This window comes from Salmo trutta, chromosome 6 (assembly GCF_901001165.1).
Source record: "Salmo trutta chromosome 6, fSalTru1.1, whole genome shotgun sequence".
In the NCBI taxonomy this organism is placed as follows: Eukaryota; Metazoa; Chordata; class Actinopteri; order Salmoniformes; family Salmonidae; genus Salmo; species Salmo trutta.
Window position 1 is genome coordinate 29,235,735 of NC_042962.1, and position 18,022 is coordinate 29,253,756.

General features: G+C 42.7%; 1 protein-coding gene across 4 annotated transcripts in view; it reads right to left on the reverse strand.

Moving 5' to 3' along the window:
* The window catches only part of LOC115195826 (disks large-associated protein 1), a 315,115-nt gene that overhangs the window by 12,371 nt on the left and 284,722 nt on the right, over positions 1 to 18,022 (reverse strand). For all 4 annotated transcript variants that reach the window (XM_029756117.1, XM_029756116.1, XM_029756118.1 and 1 more), the window contains exons 7-9: positions 8,216 to 8,424; positions 7,864 to 8,013; positions 7,533 to 7,615 (exon numbers count right to left, since the gene is read on the reverse strand). In XM_029756117.1, the coding sequence (XP_029611977.1) occupies positions 7,533 to 7,615; positions 7,864 to 8,013; positions 8,216 to 8,424 (442 nt within the window). The remainder of the gene's footprint in view (positions 1 to 7,532; positions 7,616 to 7,863; positions 8,014 to 8,215; positions 8,425 to 18,022) is intronic.

An 18,022-nucleotide genomic window follows, 5' to 3' on the forward strand; every position in this document is an offset into this window, starting at 1 on the left:
AGATACTTGCAGCTGTAATTACTGCAAAAGGTGGCTCTACAAAGTATTGTCTTTGGGGAGGTGCATAGTTATGCATGCTCAAGTTCAGTTTTTTTGTCTTATTTCTGTTTGTTTCACAATAAAACATGTTTTGAATCTTCAAAGGGGTAGGCATGTTGTTTAAATCAAATGATACACAACCCCCAAAAATCAATTTTAATTCCAGGTTGTAAGGAAACAAATAGGAAAAATGCCAAGGGGGGTGAATACTTTCGCAAGCCACTGTATAGGAAGGGTGGAGCAAAATGGAGTTGTGATCAGATTTGCCGAAGGGAGGGCGGGGAAGGTCCTTGTAGGCATTTCAAAAAGTTGAGTAGCAGTGGTCCAATGTTTTACCAGCGCGAGTACTACAGTCGATGTACTGGTAGAACTACGGTTGCGTTTTCCTCAAATTTGCTGTAAAATCCACAGCTACAATAAATGCAGCCTCAGGATATGTGGTTTCCAGTTTGCATAAAGTCCATTATAGTTCTTTGAGGGTCATCGTGATATCGGCTTGAGGGGGAATATACACGGCTGTGACTATAACCGAAGAGAATTCTCTTGGGAGGTAATACGGTCGGCATTTGATTGTGAGGTATTCTAGGTTGGGTGAACAAACAAGACTTGTGTTCCTGTATGTTATCACAATCACACCATGAGTAGTTAATCATGAAACATACACCATCGCCCTTCTCCTTCCCGGAGTGATCTTTATTCCTGTCAACGCGATGAACTGAGAACCTAACTGGCTGCACGGACTCAGACAGTATATCCCGAGAGAGCCATGTTTCCGTGAAACAGAGTATGTTACATTCCATGATTGCAGGAAGGAGATCCTCGCCCTGAGCTCATTTACTTTATTATCCAGAGACTGAACAGTAGCGAGTAATATACTCGGAAGTGGTGGATGGTGTACACGCCTCCTGAGTCGGAATAGAAGTCCACTCCGAATACCTCTTCTCCACCAGCGGTGTTTTGGAGCAGGCTCTGGAATAAGTTCAATTGCCCTGGGGGGTACGAACAAGGTATCCAATTCTGGAAAGTTGTATTCCTGGTCATAATTCTGGTGAGTTACCGCCGCTGTGATATCCCAAAGTTATTTCCGGCTGTATGTAATAACACACCAAAAAAATCTGGGCTAGTAATGTAAGAAATAACACACAAAAAAACTAAAATTCTGCCATATCTGTTGGTGCCATCTTACTCCATCTTCAAGTGCTTGTCAAATTGTGAATGAGAGACTGATGAAGTATGTACAGTCTGCGCAAAAAAACTAAACAAAGCAACTTTTTTCAAATTATCATTAGAGTTACATCATACAAAGTATTTCAAATCAAAACATATAGCCCAACGTTTGTAGAACAGCTAAAGTTACATTATTAACTCTAAATGAAGCATATAGGAGTACCTATTTCTTTGTTAACCGCATGTGCGCACCTCAAATCACTTGGAGAAAATATCCTTTCTATATTCAGCTTTCTTCAATTGTATTCTTCATACTATAAAAGAATATAAAATGATGCCACGGAATCCTAAGCAAATCTTGTCTGCTAAATGAACTAGTGTAGCCCACAGCCATATGGCATAGCCAGATCAGGAACTAACATAAGGACAACTTAGAGTATACTTTCCTGTTCTTCTGAAATAGACAACAATTTCTTCATATTATGTCTCTTTAAACCTGTCTAAAATAAATAATGGATTTATTGTGAATGTGTAGGTTATATTTCATGGATGTATTAGATTTGTTTTTAATGTAGATGTTCCAAAGGTCTGCGTCAGTGGCTTGCAGGCTATGTGTGGAGCCAGGAGATGCTAAATATGTTTATGTTCATTTCCTGTCAATTACCGTGAGACCGGCAATTATTTACTTGACAATCACCGGTTGACAAAATGTTGTGACCGCTACAGCCCTACTAACATGAATGACAGAAAATCATTCTCTCGCTCTCTCTCTCTGACATGACCTGCCCACAGGGTGACAAACAGACCCTGAAGTTGCTCCATCCATCAGCCTCACCCCATCTCCGGCCAGTCCCTCCTCCTCCACTTCACCCATTTATCTATACCTCCTCTGCTCCATTAATCTCCCTTCTTTCATGAACAGAGAGCAAGAGAGGGAGAGGAGCGGGAGAGAACAAACACACTCACAGTGGAGGGCTACCAGCGTGTGTGTGTGTGTGTGTGTGTGTGTGTGTGTGTGTGTGTGTGTGTGTGTGTGCTCGCAGCAGTTAAAGAGTAACTGTGCCCTGATCAGGTGTTCAGTCATAATGATCTCAGGCTGCTTTGTAGCAGCTCCCTCCTAGCAACTTCCTGTCTCTGTCAGGGCAGAGAGGGGCAAGGCCAAACACAAGCCAGATTGACTGAGAGAGAGAGAGATAGAGAGAGAGAGAGGGGGTGGAGTAGGGAAAGAGATGGAGGGAGTGACAGGGACTGAGAGAAAAAAGAGAGAGAGAAGGGAAGAGGGAGAGAAGGAAGCGAGCGCGAGGTGGGGTGGAGTAAAGAAAGAGGGAGGAAGGGAGAGAGAGAGAGAAAGAGAGGGTGGCAGTAGGGAGAGAAGACAAAAGCAACACAGGTTATTTTTACAGTGCCATCAGGTGGAGTCCTTCACAGGGCCTTGTAAATTACTTCAGTGGTTAAGGGAGGCCTGCTCTGCTCTGTTGTGTTCTACTCTCTTCTGCTCTACTCTGTTCTGCTCTACTCTACTCTGCTCTGCTCTGCTCTGTTGTGCTCGGTTCTGCTCTGCGCTACTCTGTTCTGCTCCGCTCGCCAACTGGGGGAAAAGCTGCTCCAAGACTGGATATCTGTCAGTCTGGATTGTGGCTACAGTGGAACTTGTATATTGTATTGTATTGTTTTCTTCTCTTAGCTCCTAGTTTGTTCCGGGCTAATTCTGGATAAGCCCAATCCCAGTTTTGGGTCAAAACGTAAAATGCTCAGCACTAAGAACTGAAACGCATCAGTAGGAGGGAATTACTAGGAGTCCCAGGCATATTAATGAATCCTGCATGTCATGTGTGTATCCCAAATGGCACCTTTCATAGTGCACTACTTTTGACCAGAGCCTTTTGAACAGAGATCTATGGGTCCTGGTCAAAAGTAGTGCACTACGTAGGGAATAGGGTTCCATTAGAGTCGCAGTCCATTTCTCTGTCCCTTTGTCCTCTTTGACAGGACCATAAAGCAGTAGAAGGTCTGACTGTCTCTGACTTTTCAAGGTGGTCAAAGTGGGTTGAGGACGATATGATTTGAAAACTAGGACCACTATAGACCATAAACACACCCACATTCCATTTTACCAGTGACTGCAAAGCCAGCTGTGGAGAAAAAATCCAACCTTCACCTACCCCATTTGCTGCCATGAGTTGACCATATGGAATGTGTGGGGTCATGACATAAGTCGGAACATCTTTGTAGAGTAGTTGTTGTTTGAATGAAGATTTGAAGTTAGATTTAAATTGCTAGTGTTGTATTCGGCGGTGTTACGTACTTAAGTAATAATATTTGAAAGTACTACTTAAGTCGTTTTTAGGGGTATCTGTACTTGACTATTTATAACTTTTATTTTTATTCCACTACATTCTTAAAGAAAATAATGTACGGTGCATTCGGAAAAGTATTCAGACCCCTTGACTTTTTACACATTTTATTACGTTACACTTTTATTCAGAGGTGGAAAAAGTACCCAATTGTCATACTTGAGTAAAACTAAAGATACTTTAATAGAAATTGACTCAAGTAAAAGTCACCCAGTGAAATACTACTTGAGTAAAAGTCTAAAAGTATTTGGTTTTAAATGTACTTAAGTATAAAAAGTAAAAGTATAAATCATTTCAAATTGCTTATATTAAGCAAACCAGACGGCACCATTTTCTTTTCATTTTCAATTTACGGATAGCCAGGGGCACACTCCAACAGCATTTAAAAACAAAGCATGTGTGTTTAGTGAGTCCGCCAGATCAGAGGCAGTAGAGATGACAAGGGGTGTTCTCTTGATAAGTGTGTACATTTCACCATTTACTTCACCACATACTTTTGGGTGTCAGGGAAAAGGAATGTAGTGAAGTAAAAGTGAAAGTAGTCAAAAATATACATGGTAAAGTAAAGAATAGACACCCCAAAAAACAACTTAAGTAGTACTTTAAAGTATATTTACTTAAGTACTTTAAACCACTGGCCTTATACTAAAATTGCTGAAAAAAAATCCTCAATCTACCTACATACAATACCCCATAATGACAAAGCAAAAACAGGTTTTTAGAATTTTTGCAAATGTATTAAAAATAAAAAAAACCTATATCACATTTACTTAAGTATTCAGACCCTTTAATCAGTACTTTGTTGAAGCACCTTTGGCAGCATTTACAGCCTCGAGTCTTCTTGGGTATGACACTACAAGCTTGGCACACCTGTATTTGGGGAGTTTCTCACATTCATCTCTGCAGAGCATCGCTGCACAGCAATTTTCAGGTCTCTCCAGAGATCGGGTTCAAGTCCAGGCTCTGGCTGGGCCACAAAGACATTCAAAGACTTGTCCCAAAGCCACTCCTGTGTTGTCTTGGCTGTGTGTTTAGTGTTGTTGTCCTGTTAGAAGGTGAATCTTCGCCCCAGTCTAAGTTCTGAGCGCTCTGGAGCAGGTTTTCATCAAGGATCTCTCTGTATGTTGCTCCGTTCATCTTTCCTTTGATCCTGAGTAGTCTCCCAGTCCCTGCCACTGAAAAATATCCCCACAGCATGATGCTGCTACCACCATGCTTCACCGTAGGGATGGTGCCAGGTTTCCTCCAGATGTGACGTTTGGCATTCAGGCCAAAGAGTTCAACCTTGGTTTCATCAGACCAGAGAATGTTGTTTCTCATGGTCTGAGAGTCTTTTAGGTGCCTTTTGGGAAACTCCAAGTGGGCTGTCATACTATGGAGCTCTGTCAGAGTGACCATCGGGTTCTTGGTCACCTCCCTGACCAAGGCCCTTCTCCCTCTATTGTTCAGTCTGGCCGGGCGGCCAGCTGTAGGAAAAGTTTTTTTGGTTCCAAAATCTTTCCATTTAAGAATGATGGAGGCCACTGTGTTCTTGGGGACCTTCAATGCTGCAGAATTTATTGTATCCTTCCCCAGATCTGTGCCTCGACACAATACTGTCTCTGAGCTCTATGGACAATTCCTTCGACCTCAAGGCTTGGTTGTTGATCTGACATGCACTGTCAACTGTGGGACCTTATATAGACAGATGTGTGCCTTTCCAAATCATGTACAATCAATTTAATTTACCACAGGTCGACTCCAATCAAGTTGTAGAAACATCTCAAGGATGATCAATGGAAACAGGATGCACCTGAGCTCAATTTCGAGTCTCATAGCAAAGGGTCTGAATACTTATGTAAATAAGGTATCTGTTTTTTATTCATAATAAATTTGCTAACATTTATAAAAAACAGTTTTTGCTTTGTCATTATGGGGTACTGTGTGTAGATTGATGAGGAAAACAAAATATTTAATACATTTTAGAATTAAGGCTGTTATGAGGAAAAAGGGAAGGGGTCTGAATACTTTCTGAATGCACTGTACTTTCTACTCCATACATTTTCCCTGACACTAAAAAGTACTCGATACATTTTGAATACTTAGCAGGACAGGAAAATTGTCCAATTCACACACTTATCAAGAGAACATCCCTGGTCATCCCTACTGCCTGGCAAACTAACTAAAAACACATGCTTCATTCGTAAAATATGTCTGAATGTTGGAGTGGGAGGGGGGGCTACCCCCCCATAAAAATAAGAACATTGTGTCATCTAGTTTGCTAGAAAGGAATGTGAAAATATGTATAGTTTTACCTTTGATAATTAAGTATATTTTAACAATTACATCTACTTCTAATACTTACACATACTTAAAAAGAAATGTAGACTTTTACTCAAGTAGTATTTTACTGGGTGACATTTACTTGAGTCATTTTGTCTGAGCAGACAGCTGACAGATGTCTTGAAAAGGCAGCCAGGTTGTTTGTAGTGTTCCTCTCTTTTACTGCTCTCCTCCACTCCCTCTCAGTTTGGCAGGCTTAAGCCCAGTTCAAACACTGAGGTGAGGTTATGACCCCCCACACACACAGGCACGTACGCACACACACACACCTTTTCTGTGAGTGGGGTAGGGCCACAGAAGAGATGCACTCTCACCGTCTGGGAATCTAGCATATAGGGGCACTCTGCCCAGACCATGACCTCTCAGAACGGCCGTGCTGCGGCGCACACACACACACACACACACACACACACACACACACACACACACACACACACACACACACACACACACACACACACACACACACACACACACACACACACACACACACACAAAATCAAACATGAACCAAGGGAAGGCACATGGGTGACATTAAACCCCAGAGCCACTGGACTAGTGGAAGTGTCTACAGGAGTTAATGTTTGCCTTGGCTGTTTGGAGATGTGCCTCCTTTTCAATGCTTGGCTAGTCAGCTGAGGAAAGCTCTTTGAGGAAAAACTCAAAATTACTTTGTCCCAATTGGCACCCTATTCTTTATGCAGTGCACTACTGTTGACCAGGGCAAATAGGCCCAGCCATAGGTCTGCAGTCCTGTACATGACCTTGGTAGGTTGAGGCTGGGCTCTTTGATTCCTAACCATGTTCTGTGTACAGTATTAAATCAGATTACTGCGTCTAGTACAGTCTCTAAAAATTGGTCATCTCCCCTCAGCTCTGACTAACAGAGGGGTTACTGTGCTAAGTGGATGGGAGTTACGCAGGCAGACACACTGACACATAGCTGCCTGCTGTGTGACATATTTTAACACAACTCCAGGAACCAGGAACATTCCCTGACTTCCTGCCTATGCAAACGCTCCTTGTATAAGTCAGTCAGGGGCCAGGGCAGTTGTCCAATGAGGTGGTCAATTGGCATGCTATAGGGGCTTTAGTATAATGGTTTAGGGGGAGATAAGGGACCTATAGGAGCTGTTAAGTGTAGGGCAGGGAAAGGGGGAGTTGGGGTTGTACATGACCATGTACTGAAAAGAACAGGACACTGACAGAACCCCCCCCGGCCACATCACAAATGCTGCTGCAACAGATGGCTGTCAACTAACTGCCCCCACTCCCTTCCTATCCCCTCCCTCCAACACATCCTCCACTTCCCCAGCTGTCACTGCATGCATGGGCCCCCTAGTCAAGGGGCTCTGATGCCCAAACTCCTCCGAGCTGGGGGCAGCTGTTGTGGAGTGAGGGGTGGGGTGGGATGGTGGACCCGACAGCCTACAGTCACTAGGCCCAACCCGAAAGTACACATTTATATACATACAGCTCTCAGGCCTGAGGGGGAGTGTCAGAGAGAGGTGCCAACGGATTGCACAATGAGTGGACAGTCAGCTAGCAGAGACACCAGCAGTCCGCAACAGGATACAAGATAAACACGAACTTGAATGGCAGAAAAATCATTCACACGCTCCCGCTCTCTCTTTGTCTCTCACTTCTCACCATCTCTCCTCTTCCACCTGGATGCCTATTGACTGGAATTTGGAGTGCTCCTCTGTCCCCCCAACCTCCTCTGGTCCATCCACCTGCAACCGTACACAGATTTTTTTGTTGTTGGTATTTTTATATTAACTTTATTTATACAGGTAAGTAAATTAATAATCTCTCCTGGACAGACTATGTAAACATAAATGGTAGAATCTGACCAAATTCCGCAAGATTTTAGTTCTGGTTTAACCGACAATTAAGAACAGACCACAGGTCAGTGTGTGGTCAGCATGTAGTCATTGTTGGGTCAATACGGTCAGAGGCATATCTGTGTCTGTTCTCTGACCTGTATCCCTATGGAGAGGCACTTCCGGAGGGTGTCTCTCTTGCTGTCGGTGGAGGCAATGTTGGTGGCGGTGATGTTGCTGTTGGTGACATGCTGGCTGGCTGGGCCGTGGACCTGGGCATTAGCTGCCTCGATAGCTGCCGTCAGGGCCTTTATAATAATAATAAAATAAACAATTAAATATGTTTAAAAAAAAATGTGTTACTATCTTTTTATTGATTTGACAAAAACACAAATTTCATAAACACAAAATGACACTGATAAAATCACAAATTTCAAAACAGATTATTGACATACCGTTAAGTTTTATAATATTTTCAGAATATACAATATACTTTATTATATGATATACCTTCATACTGTCGATGCTCTCTCTGGAGTTGGACAGGCCAGGCTGGGAGGTGCTGATGTGGGTCCGGGGGCCTGACCCCCCGTCCATGTAGGCGTCCTGGGCCGAATCGGTGCTGCTCTGGGCCGTGATGGAGATAAAGGGCTTGGGCGGGGTGGTGCGCGGCGGTACCGGCGGAGGCATCTTCTTGTACGTGGTGATGCATGACGACACTGCAGAGGGGGACAGGAGGTTGAAAACCTGGTTAGAAAAAGCTACACAATATACAGAGAAAACTACAAAATTATGTAGAAAATTTATTGATGACACCGCAGCGGGGAAGTGGGAAAAACTGGTTAAAAGTCTACAAAAACTACAAAATGATGAAAAGAAAAGAATATCAGTGCAGAGGGAATGTGGGGAAAAATTATTAGAAAAAAACGACACAAAAAGTCAGAGAACGAACATATATAAAAAAATGGTTATACCTTTTTTTGCAAGTACGTACAGTACAGCGCATTTAAGCCTGTGATATAAACTATTCAAAGTTGGCCTTTATTTTTTTATTACCTTTATTTAACTAGGTAAGTCAGTTAAGAACAAATTCATATTTACAATGATGGCCTACCCCAGCCAAACCCGATGACGCTGGTCCAATTGTTCGCCACCCTATGGGACTCCCAATCATGGCCAGATGTGATGCAGCCTGGATTTGAACCAGGTACTGCAGTGATGCCTCTCGTACTGAGATGCAGTGCCTTAGACCGCTGCGCCACTTGAGAACCCCTTTATGGGAGTGACATACTGATTATTGATTTGTATTTGTCATAATTAATTTTAGCGAATCACACAATTGCGAGGCGTTAGGGAGGGTTAGGGGGAAGGTGTTGTGGGAGATGATTTGTTGGTAGATTAAGCCGATTAAGCCAATGCCTATGCGCCGGGAGTTTCTCCCGGTCTTTTTATATTAGCTAAGGACGGCCATGTTTGGGCAGAAGCTTTTGGGCGGAAGTGCCTGGGAACGAGATTAAGTACAGTAGTGACTGAGTAGTTCACAGGGCGATTAGCTAGGTTTGCTGTCAAATGAACAAGTAGTGTAGAATAGGAGCATCTTTAACAAAGCTTAGTTAAACTACTAAAAAGATTTGTCCGTTGGTCACTTCACTTGAACTATGGATCTAGTCTATTGTGGCTGAAAGCTGCCATCCTGATCTCCTCTATAACAGGCCAACTGCATGTGTGTGTGTGTGTGTGTGTGTGTGTGTGTGTGTGTGTGTGTGTGTGTGTGTGTGTGTGTGTGTGTGTGTGTGTGTGTGTGTGTGTGTGTGTGTGTGTGTGTGTGTGTGTGAGAGAGTGTCTATAAACAAAGACGTGTACTGAGTAATGAGGTAGGGTGTCACTGCAAACAAGCCCTAACGCAAAGATCAATTCTCAAACAAACAAGATCCACAAATTCACTCATACATAAGTTCTCTCTCTCTCTCTCTCTCTCTCTCTCTCTCTCTCTCTCTCTCTCTCTCTCTCTCTCTCTCTCTCTCTCTCTCTCTCTCTCTCTCTCTCTCTCTTTCTCTCTCTCTCTCTCTCTCTCTCTCTCTGTCAGTGAGTGCCATCTCCGATTACAGCGACAGGTTGGCAGTTATGCAGGCCCTGGTCTCATAAGTGTGCAGGGAGTCCACACAGAGCACATCAAATGGCACCCTATTCCCTATACAGTGCAATACTTTCAACCAGGCCCTGGTCAAAATAGTGTACCTGGTCAAAAGTAGTGCACTAGGGGATAGGGTTCCCACACAATATTTCCAAGGCACTAAACACAGAACATAACACCACAGAACATAGCAGTGTTATGCCTTTGATTTTTCCTCCCCATGTCCCCATCAGAACTAGGTTATTGGCTGACTCCTGTCCCAGAAACTAGGACAGTGAGTGCATTTCCTGGATCCCTTTAATCCCTGAAAAAGACAAACATCCTAAAGCGTACAGTGGGAGCGGCGTACAGTGCCCATTGTCTGCCAAACCCTGAGTGCGGAGCACGGAGTGTGTATTTGTGTGCGTGAGTGAGTGCCGTGTCAAAAACCATTAGATAAAATGTTTATGTGGGCCCACCCCACTGCTCTTGACAGCTACATTACTGCAGCAAAGGTGAGAGGGTTGCCTGGCTGGCGGGCTGGCTGCCTTAAAGCCTCCCATCAAGACCACGATTGAATTCATCCTCAAAGGCAGCCATGAGTCTGTACAGTCAAGTTTTGACAAGTTCAGATAAGGATGCTTACATTAATAAGATTGTATTTTGATTAGATCATTGTAGCTAACAGGAAGAGTTGCCAAAGACTACGTTACCAGGTGTTAGCTAACGCTGTACTACTTGTTCAAGAAAATAAGTAGCACAATTTATATATTAAGACAAATACATTGTTTTTTTGTGCCATCCAGTTAAAGTTGTAACAGTGCAGCACAGCCTTAAGCCACCCTATGAGAAAGCATCCTACACTCAAAAGAATGCTGGCTTAAAAACAACCCAATTTAGGTCAATATTGGACAGAACACACTTTATTTTGACCCAGCCACTTGAGTCACTTATGCTATTTTTTCAACTAATTGATCTTTAACCAATCACATCAGATCCTTTTCAGAGCGGATCTAATTTGTCAAATTACCAATTAGTGAAAATAATAGTAGAATTGGGCTTCCTATGTGAACGCAGCCTTAGCTGGGTTATTGGGTTATTGATGCTGGGTAATCGAGCTACCAGGTCAGATCAGAAGACTGGAGGCGTGGCTTAGTAGGGGCGTGGCTTTCAAATAGTTATTTCTGGAATTACATTTACTCTCATGGGTGGCCAAAAATAACTATTTCAATGCCACACTCCTACTAATCCAAGCCTCCAGTCTTCAAAGAAAACAACCCAACTAAGTGGGTCAAAATAACCCAATGTGTGTTCTGTCCACTATTTACCCAGCGCTGGGTTGTTTTTGACCCAGTTCTGATGTTTTGCAGATGTCTCTATGGGTCTATGATTGAAACACTGCTAATCTCTACAAAGGTCACTGAGTACAGACCAGTAAGTATAAGCACCCACCCACACTGTCTGTGTTCCAAATGGCACCCTAATCCCTTTATAGTGCACTATTTTTGACTGGGGCCCATAGGACCAGCTCATTGGGCTCTGGTCAAAAGTAGTGTGCTATAAAGGGAATAGGCTGCCATTTGGTACACACACACTGACTGACACAGATAGAGAGAGAGGCTATGGTCTTGGCCTTGCCAGGCGAATAGGGAGCAGAAGTTCAGGGGATTGAATGTCAGTCTTTTTGAAGCTCTATCGCCTGCAGTCATTCACACACACACACACACACACACACACACACACACACACACACACACACACACACACACACACACACACACACACACACACAACACACACAGTGGAGAAATTAAAGAACATTGCATTTTAATGTTTCTCCATTAAGAGGGGTATGAAACTTGAGACAACGCCATGCCCCTCCTATCTGTCACTGCTCTGCTCTGCTGTGGTCAGACAGAGAGGAGGTGAGGACTGGGCTGTGTATGCTGAGACAGGTTAAGTAAACACGCTAAAGAAGCTCGAACATGCCCCCCCCCACACACACAGGGCTGTTGACACAGTGCAGCCAAACATTTCAATCTGTCATGACCACCTCAAGGCACACTGCAGACTTCCTGGTCTGCAACTGATTGGCCCACCATCCATCTGAAACTATTGTCTGTGGTGACCTGGGCAACACTGTGGTGTGTGTGTGTGTGTGTGCTTAGCAACTTAATGAACACAGTGAACTTCATACATCCCCCACAGAGACTAAACCAAGAGCTTCCAGATCTGAGCATCCCAATCCCGCCACTTGATCTCCAAACCAAAATTCCACATAAAAGAGTCCCAGTTCAATTTGGCTGACCATATGACACAATGCCATTACAGTGATGTGGGGGTAAATTACAGCACAAACGCAATGATAAATTATGTCACGGAGGCCTCTCAGGGGTGTGTGCTTAGTCCCCTCCTGTACTCCCTGTTCACCCACAACTGTGTGGCCATGAATGACTAGAACACCATCATCAAGTTTGCTGATGACACGACAGTGGCTGGCCTGATCACTGACGGTGATGAGTCAGTCTACAGGGAGGAGGTCCTAGACTTAGCAGTGTGGTGCCAGGACAACATCCTCTCCCGTCAGTAAGACCAAGGAGCTGGTCGTGGACTATAGGAGAAAGAGGGGAGAGCACGTCCCCATCCACATCAACAGGGCTGTTGTGGAGTGGGTTGAAAGCGTCAAGTTCCTTGGTGTCCAGATCACTAAGGACTTAACATGGTCCACACACACCCGCACAGTTGTGAAGAGGGCAAGGCAGTGCTACTATGTTCTTTCTTCCCCTAAGGAGGCTGAAAAGATTAGGCATGGGCCCTCGGATCCTCAAAAGTTCTACAGCTGCACCATCGAGTGCATATTGACTGGCTGCATCACCGCTTGGTATGGCAAATGCTCCGCCCTTGACCGCAAAGCGCTACAGAAGGTGGTGCGGACAGCCCAGTACATCACTGGGGCCGAGCTCCCTGCCATCTAGGACCTCCATATCAGGCGGTGTCAGAGGAAGGCCCGAAACATTGCCAAAGACTCCAGCCACCCAAGCCATAGACCGTTCCCTCTGCTACCGTCCAGTAAACAGTACTAGAGCATCGACTCTCGGTCCAACAGGCTCCGAGACAGCTTCTACCTCCAAGCCATAAGACTGCTAAATAGTCAATTAATGGTACCCAAACTATCTGCACTGACTCTACACACATTTTAGACTCTATTAGACTCTATATACATACATACTCACACACACACACTACATTGACACTCCCACACACACACACATTTTTACACTCATCATTTGCTGCTGCTACTATGTTCTTTATTTTACTCTTATTTAACATTTTTATTATAAATGTTTTTGTACTTTTTACCCCTTTTTCATGATATCCAATTGATAGTTACAGTCTTGTCCCATTGCTGCAACTCCCGTATGGACTCGGGAGAGGCAAAGGTCAAGAGCCATGTGTCCTCCGAAACACAAACCTCCCAAGCAGCACTGCTTCTTGACACACTGCTCTCTTAACCCAGAAGCCAGCCGCACCAATGTGTCGGAGTAAAATACCATCCAAATGGCGACCGTGTCAGCGTGCACTGCGCCCGGCCCGAGACAGAAGTCGCTAGAGTGCGATGGGACAAGGACATCCCGGCCGGCCAAACCCTCCCCAACCCGGACGACGCTGGGCCAATTGTGTGCCACCTCATGGGTCTCCCGGTCGCTGCCGGCTGTCCAGGATCGAATCCAGATCTGCAGTAATGCCTCAAGAACTGCGATGCAGTGCCTTAGACCGCTGCGCCACTCGGGAGGGCCCTTACTCTTATTATCTTTCCTGATGCCTAGTCACTTTACTCTGCCTCCATGTACATATATACCTCAAATACATTGTACCTCTGCACATTGATATGGTACTAGTACTTGTAGTCCCTGTATATTCTTGTGTATTTTATTTTATGCATTGTTGGGAAGGGCTTGTAAGGAACGAGATGAGGTAGAGGAGGTCATCGCAAGCCCACCCACACATACACCAGACAGTTTCAAGTATGCAGTTTGTCTGAAGGAACGCTGTGGGAGGAATGTGACTCTGGATTCCTCAGCTCCATTAGGAGGGAATGTGTTCCCGCTTTAAATGAAGAGCAGCTTATAAAGGCTTCATAAAGCCTCAATAAAGCCTTCATAAGCACTACATACATGTGTTGCAAATCATCTATAACTGTATCCATAGCATCTGTTAAATGGTGTATATTATATTACTCTAAATTAAAACAATTCTAGGATGGCCCAACCTCTTTCGCTCTTGGGTGCATAGCCAACATTGGACCTGACCTCAACTTTCCCCCAAATGCTGTGCTGCAGGATGACATAAAGTCATGCATAGCAAAAAAACGTTTGTAGGGCCCTTTAAAATCAGTTTTATTTTTTGCCTAATTCCGTTATATTTCTTTGGGTATTTCTTTATGTTTTTTGTTTCACAGGTTTCTGATTTCTCCCATTTCTTATCGTTTTCGCTGTAAAAAGCACAAATTGTTTATAGAAAAATAGCAAAAGCTTGGATGTTCTATGGTCACAACAATGTTTAAGCCCCATCAGGGGACGACATTTGACATCTGGGAAAAATCTAAGATATTTACATTTTGAGTGTAGTTACCCTTTAATTGAAGTGCACATGAACCTAGCACTGTTTGGTTAGCAGTGTTTCTTTTGCACAAATGTGACGAAGTTTGCAAATCAAATACCCACTGGACAGCTTTAAACGGGTAAGTTAACTAATTTAAATGACCATAAATAAAAGTTGTGTTTAGCTAGATTACATGCAGTGCTTGACCAGCACCTAAACTGTTCTACTGCTTGAGCTCCTGTTGCTCTTATAGAATATTAGCTCAAAAGTATTGTGAAGCTCTTACACCTAAAGATAAACAATACCTACACCCAAAATGATTACCAGCACCTATTGCAGTCCAAGTCAAGCACTGATTACATGGCTACCTCAGTCGTTATTTCAAATCATTTTGGGGACTTCACATCAACTGCTAGCTAGCTAACAAATGTCAGATACAGTGGTTCCTCCTTTAAAAGTTGCGTCATACTGCAGCATTTTTAGCATTAATGCCAGTTAGTGCTAGTTTCATCACCAGAGGGCATCTTTGAGAAGCATTTGATCATCTTCAATATTGGCATTACTATAAAATGTAAACCTTTTTTGTAAGAACATAGTAAATGGGATTCATTTTAAGAAATGTAACTTCATTAATTTGATAAATATTATGGTGTTTCTATTCCAATAAAAATTAAAAACGAAACCCTCGGGGTTTCAGTTAGGATGGAATGGAAAATATGGTGCTGTACAACGTGACGGTCGGGAGTAGGCTACAGTACTAAGAGCATAAGAGGATTGGAGGATTCTAAATTAATATCTAAGGGGAATTTTTTGTAAGGGCAAATCTGATCTGTGAGAATATCTAAGGGGTTTTTATATAATTCTAAATTCATTAATAATAATAATTTCCACTTTGTTTAAAAAAATAACGATATTTTGGAAATGATTTTGTTTTCATTTAACCTAGAGTGAGCGAGAACAAGGCCATTCTTGAACATGGGGTGAGGCATTCTCACTAATTTGTAAATAAAGCCAGTTTGTTATTTAGAATTCTTTATTTAGATTTTTAGAGGGAGAGAAACCAAAAGCCGCCTCATGGGTCTCCCGGTCGCGGCCGCCATGGGTATCGAACCAGCATCTGTAGCACTCCTGCGCCACTCCTTTAGGAAAATATGGCGCTGTACAACGTGACGGTCGGGAGTAGGCTACAGTACTAAGAGCGTAACATTTCCACACCCTACTTGTAGTGTAACCAATACCCAAATGGAGATTCAGGGAAAATAAAAATCTCATTGATTTATCAAGACCAGTCCCCATGCTTGTCTCAGAGCAGCTCGAAATGATGCTGAAATGATTATTGCTTCAAATCCTATTGCTTCTAACTTCAATATGCTTTTTGAAAAAATAAGACCTACACCACTTTTAACAGCACATTACTCAACGCTAGTGAGACTCATTTTGCCTACTGTAGGCCGTCAGTATATCAAAAAATAGTTTTTTCAATGACGTGACTCTCGGCCAATAATTACATTTATAGGATTTAGAGGGGCATTTTTCGTTAGGGCAAATCTGATCTGTGAGAATATCTAAGGGGCTTTTATATATTTCTAAATTATTTAATAATAATAATTGTTTTGTTTAAAAAATTAACTAAATTTTGGAGATGATTTTGTTTTAATTTAACCTAGAGTGAGCGAGAAAAAGGCCATTCTTGAACATGGGGTGAGACATTCTCACTAATTTGTAAATAAAGCCAGTTTGTTATTTAGAATTATTTATTTCTGTTTTTAGAGAGAGAGAAACCAAAAGCCGCCTCATGGGTACATGATGTCCAGGATAACCAAAACATTTCTTTATTAAAGACTATCAGAAAGAATGTTGGTACTTATTTATTTTGATTCAAAGCCATGAATGAGTGAGTCACGCAGCTTATGTAGGTGCTGGGGCTATATGACTGTGCCATCAACTTGATCATATATAACGATTTTTTTTAGATTATTTTGTTTTCAAAAAAATGAAAGTGAGCGATTGTAAATCGGAATAAAGACGAAAATAATATTTGTAAAGGCCAAAACATTTATTTCTGTTTTAAGAGGGAGAGAAATGCTGGGCTAACTGTGCGCCTCCCTATGGGACTCCCAATCCCGGTCAGACGTGATACGTAATACTACTACTAATACTAATAATACATTTTTTCCCTTCCACATGTTAAAGGTTCCAATTAATATATATATATTTTTTATCAATTAGGTTATTTGAGTTTAACCACAATATTTGTTATTTGTTCTGTATTTTCTGGTGGATTAAACTGAAATTGCAACCAATCACAGCCAGTTGTGATACAGCCAACCTAACTAAGAAATACATTTGACGATAGAATTCTCCCCCTACCCTCCTTCTAGGCAACTTTGTCCTGCTAATAGCTCTGCTAATAGCCATAATGACGCTGTACAACCTGACCGTGTGTGTTTGAAAGAGTATTTTCCAGTAAGCAACAATTTGTTTACCTTCATTAGCCTACTTTGTTCCAATATTTCTGTCATTCAGTGATATTTATTCCTAGTAATTATATAGTAATTCTTTATGGATCCATAAGGAAATAAACATCTGCATTTTGAAAGAGTATATTTTATCATTATTTTATTATCGAAAGCATAAATATGCTGATGAAGAAATACAGTACTGTACAGTATATGTTTATCCGAGATTTTGCGGTTGCATGAGGTCGCCCACACGCACTTTAAACATTTGGATAATAAAGCATTTAAAGCATTTTGAAGATAGAAGCCGCCTGCATATGTTTATTAGGCTACTGTGCTGTCTGACAAGTAAACATAGCCTACAGTAGATACTGTAGTAAACATGGTAAAGTGCCTAATTCCTTACATAAGGGAGAGCAGGCCATGTCCAGACTTTCTCGGTGACCTCAAGTACTCATTAACTCTTTTTCGGGTTGCATCAGAAACTTCCGAACAGAAACTTCCGAGACACTGTATTAATGATGAACACCCGGAGGTTCACTGGTAAGCCACATTTGCCTTGGGATCCATCCCAGTTGGTATTCTGTGTCCACCTGTGGCATCTCTCTTCAGTTACACATCCTTGGAATAGCAGAACAGCATGATGGTCAGGACGGCCCTTGTTGTGCCTGGTGAGCAGTTGGTCAAGTTCTGTTGTCAGAAGAGGAATGGAAATGTCAGGGTGAACCGACGACCTGACGAACCCGCCAGGTATGCTGACTCTGCCTGCCGGAGGTGGAGTTCCAGAGCTCACAGGTGTGCCTGGCATGGATTGTGACTCCATCTCCTTTCTCGTCCTCTTCAACGCGTCATTCTCCCCTGGCCGTGGAGATGGGTGGAAGTGCAACTAAAATGTAGTTTAAATAAACATCTGCATTTTGAATGTATTTTTTCTCGTTATTTTATTAACGGAAGCATAAAGATGTTGATGAAGAAATACTGTACTGCTGTTTTGAGTTAGAAATGTAACACTTTAGAGTACTTAAGCATTGAATACATTGCAAGTAGAGGGATGTTCACACCTACAATAGCCGGCGTATAAAGAGTATATTGTCCTGCTAATACTGTAGGGCTACACCTGCTACAGTACACTTGTGAAAAACA